Source organism: Thermobia domestica, chromosome 5 (assembly GCF_964235325.1).
Source record: "Thermobia domestica chromosome 5, izTheDome1.hap1.1, whole genome shotgun sequence".
NCBI lineage: Eukaryota > Metazoa > Arthropoda > Insecta > Zygentoma > Lepismatidae > Thermobia > Thermobia domestica.
In genome coordinates, this window is record NC_137458.1 from 43,165,233 (window position 1) to 43,178,712 (window position 13,480).

At 35.4% G+C, this 13,480-nt stretch overlaps 1 protein-coding gene across 4 annotated transcripts in view; it reads left to right on the forward strand.

Moving 5' to 3' along the window:
* The first annotated feature begins 1,632 nt into the window (after positions 1-1,632).
* Positions 1,633-13,480, forward strand: part of LOC145685896 (uncharacterized) — a 66,625-nt gene continuing 54,777 nt past the window's right edge. For 2 of the 4 annotated variants that reach the window (XR_014131497.1, XM_081758638.1), the window contains exons 1-2: positions 3,095-3,419; positions 12,558-12,689. Coding sequence is in view for 2 of the 4 variants with exons in the window: in XM_081758638.1 (XP_081614764.1) it covers positions 12,645-12,689 (45 nt within the window). In the remaining 2 variants the exon portion in view is untranslated. Of the gene's footprint in view, positions 1,772-3,094; positions 3,420-12,557; positions 12,690-13,480 lie in introns of those variants that run through there. The other 2 variants (XM_081758639.1, XM_081758640.1) reach the window with 2 other exon arrangements.

Genomic DNA, 13,480 nt, shown 5'->3' on the forward strand with positions numbered 1-13,480 from the left:
TTTTACTATTTTTCTTCAAAAAAGTCAATAACAAACGAAAAACAAACGATTGGCTTCCGATTTCAATTCGAAATTTGAAAGGAGGCAACTTAACATAGGTGCATTGCTTCGCTTAAAAAAAAATCCAAACGCAAATTCTAAGCCTACAGTTTTAAAATTGCAGTTACATGTACATATTTCAACTTAGTATACATAAAAAATTACAGCATTATAAAAATATCAGACAAATAATATTATTTATTCGGTATTGAAAACCTCGAATCAACTATTGGAGTTATTTAGCGTATTTTTTTTAATATCACAAAATTAAAGGTGTATTTATTACGGCATGGATATATTACGCACAATATTTTTATACAATTTGTATATATATATATATATATATATATATATATATATATATATATATATATATATATATATAATTTTTTTTTAAATATACCATTTAGAATTATTTATCCTTACAATTTTTTATATCCACAAATTCAAGGTGAGGGATATGCGATATTGATATTTTCAGAAAGTGTTGACCACCCTACAGAATGTCGATCCTGTGCCGTGTCGATCCTGTGCCGTGTCGATCCTGTGCCGTGTCGATCCTATGCCGTGTCGATCCTGTGCCGTGTCGATCCTATGCCGTGTCGGCCCTGTGCCGTTTCGTTCCTATGCCGTTTCGATCGTATGACGGTTCTCTCCTATATATCCTTGAGAAAATAATTGTTACTTAATATTGCGTAATTATAAAATAATGTATTTTTTATTATTTCGATCGTATGAAAGTTCTGCTGTCGATCCTATGCCGTGTCGATCCTGTGCCGTTTCGGTTCTGTGCCGTGTCGATCCTACGCCGTGTCGATCCTACGCCGTGTCGATCCTATGCCGTGTCGATCCTACGCCGTGTCGGTCCTGTGCATGTAACCCATATTTTCAACCTGAATTTTTCTCCCAAATTATGCAACCATGTTTCGCAACCATACAACACAGCAGGTATAATTATCGTTTTATGTATTTTAAACGTGAAATTCTACTGAATTCGCGAAAACGAAAGATTTTAGACTAAATAATAACACGAATTCCCTGCTTTCAGTCGACATTAAATTTCTTGATGAATATGGTTTCGTCTGTTAATGTTGATCTTAGATATTTTAAATTTATCCACTTTATCGAAAATAATTTTATACCGGAAGCAAATGTGGAAAAGTATTAAAAGTTATTCAAGATAGTATTTTTACTTTTTAAAATGCTCTATGAATCCATAACCTTACACCTTCTTTCTTCAAGCTATTAAATTTTTTATAATAAGGTATAAAATGTTGTAAGGAATTTTTATTTCCTTGTTATATCCAAGCCCATCATGTAAGAATAATCAATACACTGAAAGTTTTCAAAATTTATTCAAGAATAAATGAACTACATATATTGAAATTACTGTTTAAATAGTAATAATAATAAAATCAACTAAATTGAAAGTGATCTTGAAAACAATAGTTTCTTTTTGTAAATGCTGAAATACTGTGTCGTTTTTTCAATAAATTGACAGAGAAATGTTTTTGATATTTCAGTACTTTGTATATGTATGTTATCTATTTTGTTCTTTCAGAGATACTACCTGCAAAGAGTAGCAAACAAGAAGCAGAGATTGATACAAAGCTTTCGACTCCTACTCTTGTGGTGTTTGGTGTGTTTTCGGCAATATTTGTGGCTTCATTTGTTATTATTCTTTATGTAAGGAGAAGATGTAAACCAGACAAGATTGGTATACCGATTGATCGTACGTAAGATTTTATTTTATTATTATTATTATTATTTAAATGTTACAACAATTAGTGTTGCCGAAATTCGGCAGAGTAAAGACGAGTAGATGTAAATTTCCGTCAGATTAGAAGTATGACATGAGTCCAAATTTTTCTGCAGTTTTCGGATGTAACTAGCACCACATAATTAGGTTGTTTTCAGTTTTTTGAAGGTTGTATCGGGTCATCTCATGAATACTGTTTTGTCAATTACATGAATTAACAGTCGGAGGGAGAAGGTATGAACTGCCTGCAACTTTGTATAAAAGCAGGTAGTGCATTGATCATCATCTGGTTAGTAAGGGGGACAGGGTGTCTCAATACTAGAGCGCTTACTTCTGCTGCGTGGGGTCCCTGGTTCGATCTTCAGTCAAGTAAATTTGTGGTGGACAACATCGTGTCCGTGATTTTTTAAGAGTACTACAGTTTTCTCCCACATTCTCATTCGACTAATTCTTCCATTATCATTCACTTCTCTTAATCATCCATCTCCGTTAGCCTAAAGGGCATGATCGTGGGACGTTAAACGGAAAGATTTCGTTTCATTTTATTTCGTCGTCTTAGTTCAAGTTGTAAAGAATGCAATCCAATTGGAACAATTATGGTTTCAAAGGTATAATGGAAGGAGCATATTTTGCTTTATGATTTCAGTTAAGTTCACAACGCAACGGAAAGTGCAAGGAATATTCATCAGTATTGAAATTCCGACCCGAAACTACAGCCTAGAAGACGAGCCTCGTCTGGGAAGATTTATAGAGTTCGACAAGGATGCTCTGAAAACCCTGGTGGAACAAAATTCCATCATAATTGTTGAGGAACTAGCTGGGAAGCTTGGATTTGGTCATTCAGCAGTTCATTGACACCTGCGTGCAATTGGAAAAATCAGCAAATTGGGTCAATGGGTTCCTCACAAACTTTCGGAGTAATTACAAGCAGGGAGTGAATATGTGTTCTTTAGAGTTACCCCTCAGGAGTGAATCCTTTTTGGATCAAAAGATCCAATATATTTCAGGCAAAAATTTTCTTATAGGTCTTATATCTCAAGAACTACATATAGTGTAGCCAAACCAAACTATCACTTAACTCAGTATGATGTGCTTATTCCGTAAAAAATACGAAAACTCGATTTAGGGGCTGTTCAAAAATTTTGTGGCCCGTGATCCAAAAACTAATTATTGGCTAAGATTGCAGTATTTTGATCCATGTTTTTTTGATCATTCCTAATATTCTTGTTTCTGAATCTAATAGTGACTGGTGACGAGAAATGGATTCTCTTTAAAAATGTCAAGCGCCGAAGACAGTAAGTAGGAAAGGAGAAACACCGCCAGTCCAGGCTGAAGTCTTCATCTCCGCACTATTTTTAGTCTACAGACAAAAGATGTTCTTCCAACAGAACAATGCTTGAACACACACAGCGAGGATAACATTGCAAATGCTGGAGGAGTTTGAATGGGAAATAATGCCCCATCCACCATGTTCAATCGACATTGCCACTTAATCATGAGACAGTGTTTGATCATCTGATTAATTATCTAATTATCATCTATTTCACAGTCTTCAAAATAATGTGGGCAGACTTCTATAGACGAGATGAGAACGGTACTGGAGAAATATTTTACGTCACGGGTAAGTGAATTTTGGAAATAGTAATGATGTATATGTAAGAGAAAGGGCTTCCCTGGCAGGTTTAGTGCAGAAATGTTGATGGTAGTTTTACTTCGTTGTAAACATCGTCTACATGAATAATTTCCATGATGACACTTCATATTCTGATGGAGGTAGCGTTGGTGACGTTAGTAAGATGGCCACCTTTAAAAACTAGACCACGTATTTTTTATCCCATTTTGATGGAACATGGCTCATTTAAAAGATCTTGCTGAGACGAGACGCCATTTTCGTAGTTGAATATGTATTTCATTGCAAAACAGTTGATTTTCATCCGATTGTCATGCGCTTGACATCATATAAAAGCTAATTCTTAGCAGAAGGAAAATGTTTATTTAAAATGTTGTGATAAAATCAATAATATTTAGAGCAACATAAAGAGATTTGTTAAATATTTGAACATTACAGTTGTAAGCATTTCTGTGTTATTCTATTCCTGAATTTGACTAATTGCACGTTGTCATGAAAACTATTAGGACATTATATATATTTCTTAAGTCATTTCTGCATAATTTGGAAGAAACTATTCTTATCCAAAATGTCTTCCATGCCATACACGATATTTTCAATTGTAAAGAGTGAGCAATTATTACAAAGTTCTTCGCTTCCTTCGGACTCGCACATTTCAGTACATGGTAGATTGTATGCCCAATATTTACATGATGGACTACACCTAGTCTTCCGGCACCAACATCTAAACAATTAGACACGGCGCACAACAACTCTGCACTTGAGTGACGTAATGCTGTTCGCGATTTGGCTCCCATCTGACCGTGAATTATGAGGCAGAAAAGTGAACTTATCAGCGTTGCCAACTGAAATAAATATTCACCATGAATCTAGAAATGTGAGGTATTATTCATAACTCGTACGTTGTACCTTTTCATCTATGTATATCTAGATCATTACTATTAATAATAAACGTTGTATTCCACAAATAGAAATCAAATATTTATCATCTATGTATATGCGTACATAAAGGAAACACTCACCTACATTTCTTCTATTTCGGATAAGTCACCGTCAGTATCCTCTTCTGAATCGCTGTTGCAATCACTGTCGACACCACCAAGACTGATAACGACCCTCTCAGTAATTTCATCCATAATTCCTTCTGCTTCCCAATACTGAGTTTCAATTTGCTTCACGTGATTACAAACTGATATCCATTCGTTCCTTCCGATTTGCCCGAACCTAATTTCACAGAGTTTTTAAACATCATTAATTTTGAAAGTTGTGTTTCGTGACGCAACCCATCCATTCACCAAAGACCAAATTTTTCAATTGGATTCAGTTCCGGGTGGTAGGGGGGTAAACGAAGCACAGAGTATCCATGGCGTTTGAAAATTTCGTCAATTGCAAACTTTGAAATCTAGATTTATGTGATTGGATTAAACTATACAGTTCCAGCTTCAGCATATTACAATCAAAAGAAATGTTTTTCTCTGTCAGCCACTGCATCATTTGTTCCTTATTCGAACCAGAGGTAGATGCTTTTTCCAAAATAACGTTGTGATAGAATGCATTATCACAGACCACGACAGAATTGTGAGGGAGAGTTTGGTATTAATTTATCTGTAACCCACTTTTCATAATTTTCTTGGTTCATTTAGTTGTGGTAGTCACCTGTAGACTGCCTTGCTTTCCACATTAATAATGCATTGGGTACAAACCCATTTTGCCCTCCTGCATGAATCATAATTAACCTCTGACCCCGAGAGACTGGTGCTAATAGACCGTGAGAGCTGTCGTCGGTCCAAGATTTGTTTGAAACGTGAGATGATAATATGTATGATTCGTCTACATAAACTATATTTCGCGCTTGGTTTCGATATTCCTTTATACGTCTCAAGTAGGAAATTCTTTTTTCTCGAATTTCTTGAGACTCGACAAGTACGGTTCTGTTAGTTTTAGTCTTTCTCCACCGAAACCGAAGATCTTTTAGAATTTTTCTAAGGCGTGTGCACCCATGCTGAAAACCTATTGATTTTGAAAGCTTTTCCCTCAGTGTCGAAACAGTAGGAACTCTGTGTTCCATTTAATAAAAGTCGTAAATTGTTCTCCGAATAACATCACTGTCAAACTCATCTACCCCAACCACAGGTTTCTGACAACGCCGGATTTTATTCCGAGTTTCAAAACAAGTTTTCTTAGCTTCAACTGTCTGCCCTTTTTTTAAAAAAATATTTTTGATCGTCCGTAACGATACCCCTACAGCCTTCGCTGTTCTTTCTAAACCTTTTCCAACAGGAATTGTGAAGGTACCTTCTCGAGCTTCCATCTCCATAAATTTAATAACATTCCAAATCACCTCTCTAGCCTGTGAATGGATCTTTTTGTGCTTCACTTTGGAGTTGATAACATTCATAGTCACGTTAATTCACTACAACACACACCAATACACCTACAAACTATAACACTAGCCTATCTACACTATACTGGCTATACTGGACCGGAATACGGTAATAACGCCCTTGTAACAACAGACACCTTATTTTCAATCTACCGGCACACTACACAAAACCCAGCCAAAGAACCAACCTCCATAAGCATCGGAAATATCTTATTTCGAGGGGTGAGTGAGCCATGGCTCTTGTTTTAGACCCTAAGCGAATGGAATGCTACGATTGCCAAAGTGTACCTTGTGTTCTGTTGACCAACAGATGTGTGGGAGGCTTCCTTTTCTTGTCTTTTTGTGTAACCCAAAGGTCAAAATAAGAAGAGTGAAAGAATGTTTTCCACTCAGTATTACTTAGCATTGTGTTATCACGTTCAGGTGTTTGATATATTCAGTTATTCTTAATTTTAATAATTGATTTCAAATTCTCTTATACTTTGGTTAATTAACGCTATGATATGGAAGATAAAAGATCTTTTTTAAAAAATATTCGGGAGCAGTACTACGATCTGAAGTCTAAGTAGGGAAATGATATATAATGTCAGAGCTTACTTTGAGAAACAAAGAGCAAACGATTGTCTAGTGTTGTCAATTGTACCAATTGCAAAAATAGTGGAGAGGATATGTTATGCTTTGCAAGGAGGCAAACATTCAGTAATAAAGAAACTAGTTTTTTCCTTTTTTAAATAAACGATTTAGGGTCTACTATTGAGAAGTTTGGATAATCGCGGTTGGCAACATATCTTACGCATGCGTAGGATCAACCATTTCCTCTCATTTTCATCTCGCTCGCTCGGGAAGTAACGGTTTCAAAGTGCAAAGTTAGCTTGCGCCGTGTATATAAACTTGTTGATGTAAGTGACCCAAATTCAAGATCTGGGTAAATTGTATTATAATTTGTAAAATCATCCCGAAAATTAAACTAAATTTACAGAAAAATCGGAATTTCGAGAGGGGGAGTTCCGGTTCCCCATGACCCCCTGCGTACGTCCTTAAGTGTCCGTACATGAAGAAACTGTATACTGTACTTGCAGTCTGTTTCTGTCTTGATGATGAATATTATAGGGAACAGTACGGTAGAGAAGTTTTGATTACGGTCAAGATAAAGTGCGGTTAGACCCTGTGTTCTAGTTACATCCCGGTATTGGATTTTACTTCCTGAAATCTTTGGAAAGTCATAAAACCGTCCTTTAGAATAACCCTCTTCCATGTCATTTAATTATTGACTTCAATAAAAGATCTATAACAAGCATCCCCACTTTAGTCATATAATCCAACCTCTTTCTTCAGTAAATCAATTGTTAGCTTGAAAACAAACTAACTGTGCTTATGCCACCGTTGACTTACTCCGTGAACTTCCGTAACGTGTAATCAGTGTATTTATTGAGAGAACATAACAGGTCAGTTGGACTTATATACACTACTCTATTTCTATTAGCTATTGCAACATTCACATTCTAGTTACTTCTAAATCCTAAGTTGTCGATTTTTTCCCCTGCATTTACAAACTGCGTTAAATTTGAAATGCTTTTAGGGGGACACGGCTCAGTGGTAGAGCGCTCACTTCTGATACAAAGGATTCCTGGCTCGATCCCCGGCCACGCAAGCGTGTGATGGACATCATTTATCCGTGGTCTTTCGCGGGGTTCTGTCACTTCCACATTTTCATTCTACCAATTCTTTTATAATCATTCGCTTTCATTAATCATCCGTCATCTGTACCGTATAGAACATAACCGAGGATTAAAACTAGAAATTTCATTTGAAATGCTGTAATAATGAAGAGTTTTCTTCCAGTCCCTCTTTTTTTATATTGATTTTGAAAATAATGGGAAAGGAAAGAACAATATAAAAATGTAGTCATGTTGTATTTAAGAAGCATTATAAACCAGAGAGGTTTAATTTGACCCTGCGTGTATTATTACACACAGTGATAAAACAGTATTATAAAGAAAATATATTTCTCGTGACCAATTTCGTTATTATTTGAATTAATAACAGCATTTATTTTGTTACTAATTTAGTAGTGAAGTACATAGGTGATGCTTGTGTTTCTATAATGACTAAATATAAACAGTATTTTAGACATTCAATTGACCATACTTTTTCATAGTGCTTCCCAAGAATTGATATTGTTCTTTGTTTTTCCGTTATTTTAAATATTGAAGAAGAAATATAAGGCAAATCCACGGAAACTTCCCCTTAGGATAATAATAAGTATTTTCGTTAAGGTATATGTTTCAATGTTTTCTATCTTTTATTTTTAATAACTAAAAGATGGAAGTTTTCGTACCTGAGTGACGTGTCTGGCGTTTGCAAAAGCTGCGATGTTGTATTAACTTTATTCCTGTTAGAGTTAAAATATGAGGATTAACAATGATGGCAGGCACCATTTATTCAGTGCATAGTATTCTGTAGTTAAGTTTTTCTATCTCAGAAGCGTACAGATATACACATCTATTTGTTTTTGACTTTAAGTATTGAAGACCTCTTTTTCTGGCATACCAGATTTTATTTTATTTTATTTTAGTGTTCCTTTCAGCAGTGAGGCTATATGAGACGTGAATCTACAGCTTAACATGGGATCCGAATCACAGGAGCTCCCATCGGTAATCAAACCTGTTCTCCCACGCCAAAAGCGCATGCACTAACCGCGTATCCCTGAGGAAGCTCGGAAAGAAATACGAAATAAGAATCAATTCAAAAAATAATTCTGAAGTAATAACATGATCGTCAAAATTGAAGAAATAAAGTCAACGAAATATCTCAGATTTTTCAAACGCCACGACGCTCCACTCAGCTAAACATAATTTTACATTAAAAGTATGTTCGTATTTTGGCACTTACTAGCGATTGCGTTTTAAAAGAAGTGGATAAAGCTAATTTAAGTTTAAAAGCATATATATATATATATATATATATATATATATATATATATATATATGTGTGTGTGTGTGTGTGTTTAAATATCTTGTAGGCACACCGTATCGAATAAACTAAATAAATACATTTCAGGCAGCTTCGAATTTCATTATCACGGTTAAAAGGCAAATATAAACAGATAATTAGAAAAATTGTTTCTATCTTCCATCCCGAACTTTAGAACCACAACAGAACAGTGTTGTGGGACATCTCTGGACACTTTCTCAGTGCATCTTCTGTTATCAACCCGCTTTATGAAACGTGGTTATAGGTTCTGTGTATTCGTAAATACCCATACTTCAATGTAAGAATCTCCGTAGGGTTCAGAACACACTATTTGAAAATTATTTTGGTTAAAAATGTATTTATTGCATCACGTGGAAAGTAGTTATAAACCAGAAATGTGTTGCAGATAGTGATGTGAGGTGGAAAATTTTCCGTTCTAAAAAAAATATCAATAATCCAGTAACAATTCTTCAGCAATCATAAAATTGGTTGAATTCATGTACAGAAATGTAAAAAAGTGAAAGATCGTTTAAAGAATGTGAAAATTTTCATGGCTCAGACAATTTACAGTACTATGTAGGAACAAGTTAAACAATTTTTCCTGAATCGAAATATTTTCTGTCTTATATGGAAAAATTGAAGAAGTAGAGAAAAACATTATGTAAATTTTTACTTTCCAACTTGAAATAGAAAATTTTCTGGTTCCCGTAATCTGATGGGAAAATTATAATTTGTTGCTGTCTAATTTTCCTCTACAGGAATTGTATATCTCAATGTGCAGTTAAATATAGTGGAAAATTTTCCACCTAACATCACTAAATATCCAAAACTGTCCGGATTATGAAGTGTTTTCACTTGTTTCCACATCGTGATGAAAATTTTCCGATTCATGAAAATTTCTTACATTTGTTTCTACAGAGCAATAAAACTTTCCGATTCACAAAAAGTTGTTTTAATTTTGCTCCAAATGATGAAAATTTTCCGACTCAAAAAATGTTCTTCAATTTTTGCATACAAGACACAAAATATTGCGATTTTTGAAACATTGTTTCACTTGTTCCTACATAGTACTGAAAATTGTGAGAGCCATGAAAAGTTTCAGATTCTTTAAATGATTTTTCAATTTTTAACATATCTATACATAAATTCAATCAATTTTTTGAATACTGAGGAATTGTTACTTGATCACTTATGTTTGTTAAAAATGGAAAATTTTCCACCTCACATCACGGCTAAACAACGATGTAGGAATAAGTAAGTGGAGTATGTTTTTATGAATCGGAAAATTTTCCGTTTCAAAATTTTCTGGAAAATTTTCATCGCTGTACAGGACAGACGATTCTTCGATTCATGAAAAATTGTTTCACTTGTTCTTACATAGTACAGAAAATTGTCTGAGCCATGAAAATTTTCAGATTCTTTAAATGATCTTTCAATTTTTAACATTTCTATACATAAATTCAATCAATTTTAAGAATATCGTGGAATTGTTACTTGATCACTGATATTTGTTAAGAACGGAAAATTTTCCGGAAAAATATAGAAGAAAATTTTCCATCTCACATCACGGCTATACAAGGATGTAGGAATAAGTGGAGTATGTTTTTATGAATCGGAAAATTTTCCGTTTCAAAATTTTCATCACTGGTTGCAGATCTGCAAGTAGACATTCTCTTCAGTATTAGCAATAATTATGAAATGTCAAAATGTGATGCAGTGATTACTTCATCAGCATATTTTCCATGTGATCCAATGTTTATATCTTCAGCCAGAATAATTTTCAGATGTTTGGATTGAGCCAACTTTCTCTTTACAAAGGCTTTTACATTGAAGCCTGCGTTTATCGGATAGACAGAACATACTACTTGTTCTAGCGGGCAGTGTAGTAATAGAAGATGTACTGAGAAAGAATTCAGGTATGTCCTGAAACAGAATGCTGTTACGATTCTAAAGTTCGGAATACAAGGTAGAAGGATTTTTTTAAAAATAATACAGGTAGTGGACATTGCAACTGAAACACATGGACAAATAGCATAGGATGTTCGCGGGGCGCACCAGAGTTTACATCGCACTTTTGATCTATGAGTCACGCGTGCAGGTCCTTGGTAGTCACTCCAGTAGAAGAGGTTCGTCAGTGAACATCAAATCGTGTGTGTAGAGCGGTATAGTGGAGGACATATCGGACTTCAGAAGGGGCCAGATCGTAGGACCGCGTCTAGCAGGTGTATCTGTGTTCAAAACTGCAACACTTTGGGACGTCTTATGAGCTACGGTATCTAGGATGATGGATGCATATGAACAGGAAGAACGAATCACATCCAGGAGGAGCAACTGCAGGAGAAAACTGAAGTTACCTAAAAGAAGGTCAGGATATTGACTAATATTGTTGCTCAAAAACGGTAAACCACCCCATCGGCAATCATCCAGAAGTGAATACACCCCTCATAGAACCTGTGTGCACGAAAACAGTTCGTCGACATATGCATAAGGCCAACATCCATGGCAGAGTTGCGTTACCGAAGCCTTTCATCAGCAGCACAAATGCTGCAAAGCGGGTTCAGTGATATCAAAGCATAAAACTTGGACTTTCTATAACCTAAAACGTGTCATATTCTCAGATAAGTCCAGTTTCATTGTTTTCCGAACAACAGGGAGTGTTCATCTGAAGAAGCCCCTCTGGTGCATACAACCGAAACTGCTTAATACCCACCGTCAAACGTGGAGGTGGATCCGTGGTTTGACGTGCGTAACTTCGGACTTATAGTTGTTCTAGAGGATCGTATTACTGCCAAGGACTATAGGACCATTTTGGAGGACCATTTACACCCTATGGTTCGAACACTCTTCCCGGACGGTGGTACAGTGTTCCAGGATGATAATTGCCCCATTGACACTGCTCAACTTGTTACAGAATGGTTTGATGAGCATGACAGTGAGGTTGAACATTTGCCATGCCCGTTCAATTGCCGGATCTCAACATTATTGAGCCTATATGGGGTTTGTTAGAGGTTGGAGTGAGGAAACATTTCCCTCCACCACCTGCACGTGCTTAATTGTCACTGCGCTTCAAGAGGAATGGCTGAAAATCCCTCTGCAAACAGTGCAGGACCTCTATCAACCCTTGTCTGGTCGTGTTGCTGCTATAGTGCCCGCAAAAGGCGCCCCATATTTTATTTACAAATTATGGCTTTCTACCAGGTGTCACTACCTGTAGTTAGGCACTGAACAATTTAACACTGGTAAATTTACATTATAAAGATAAGGAAAGAATGACGCTGGAGATACCATTTCTGCATGAGAACGCTTGCCAGAAGCGTGTATGTTAGTCAGTGATTGCGTTTTCACCTTTATTATCACCTTTATTATGAAGTGTACTTGTGTTTTGCTTGTTTTTTAATCCTGATAATGAGCTTGAATTATATCTATTAATCCGTTCAATATCGGAGTACTCACAGGGCGAGTCAACCTTTTTATGAATGAAATTATCTCTATTGGTAAACTTTAATTATGCCTCTAATTGTTAAGAAATCTGAAATGTAATCAATTATATAGCGTTATAAGAAGTTTCATGAGAAGAATCTATATTGCACAATAAATCTTAAATGATAAATCGGATTTCTCTTATCGTACGGAATATCTTCTTAAGCCAAGTTTTGTACGTGAAGATTGTCTGAAGAAAAATTACTTGTTTTATGTAGATCAGTTCCTTTTCATTGTTTTGAAAATGTAGTCAGAAATAGAAGTTAAAATAAATGTTTTTCTTTTTAATATAGCTGTACATAGTAATGCCGAAGAGTATACGGACGAACGATCGAAAGTGCTTTTACTATATTCACGTGACTGTGAAGAATTCATGACTGATGAATATTTTCCGAGAAGTTATTAGAAAAGTGTATGCGTGTGAGGTAAGAAATAGAATTTTAAATTTTAAGGCGAGCCTTTGGTGTTGCTCAAATGGTGTGGCGAAACATTTTTAAGTACCGTATATAAGAGTAAAAAAATATTTCAATTCATAGTAATACTAATACTAATAATAATAATGACAGTAACAGTTGGGGTTGTTATCTTTCCAAGGCAAACTGTAATCATATTTCATGCAGCTAATCGGGGGAGAATGTACCAACGGACAATTTCCAATAACAATTTAATGTTTTTCTAGTGAAGAGCGAATCATATTTATGTAATTGTGTAAAATTTGGAAATGAATAGAAGAAAGAAAGTAATTTCTGTTCGGGTCGCTAAGTTTGTAAAACTTGAAAATAATAGAGAGATGTTTTGTTGGTGATTGTTTGGAGCGCCAAATTTTGTAAGAGTTAAAAAAATATTGAGATGGCGGGTTTTGGGTTCGTATTCCGTCTGTCGCTATTTATCCGCTGTGCACCACCGTTAAAGTCTCCGTTTCCCAAACTAAAAATGGTTTGTGACTCGATAAGGCCTGGTTTTACGGTAAGGAAAATCCCATCTCCCCGCAGTGTCCCAGGGCTTTAGGGAAACAAGATCCCTTTTAAACCGTGTAAGCAAATGAAAATTGATTTTATTCGCATATGTATCCTGTATTCCATGCTGCAACGCTGAAAGAGAATTTTGTTCTAATTTTGGGTTTGTGTGGATGAACTAGACTGACTTTCACTTTCCATGAAGATTGAATGATAATAATAATAATAATAGTACCAGAAAATAATCAAATATCTAGAAT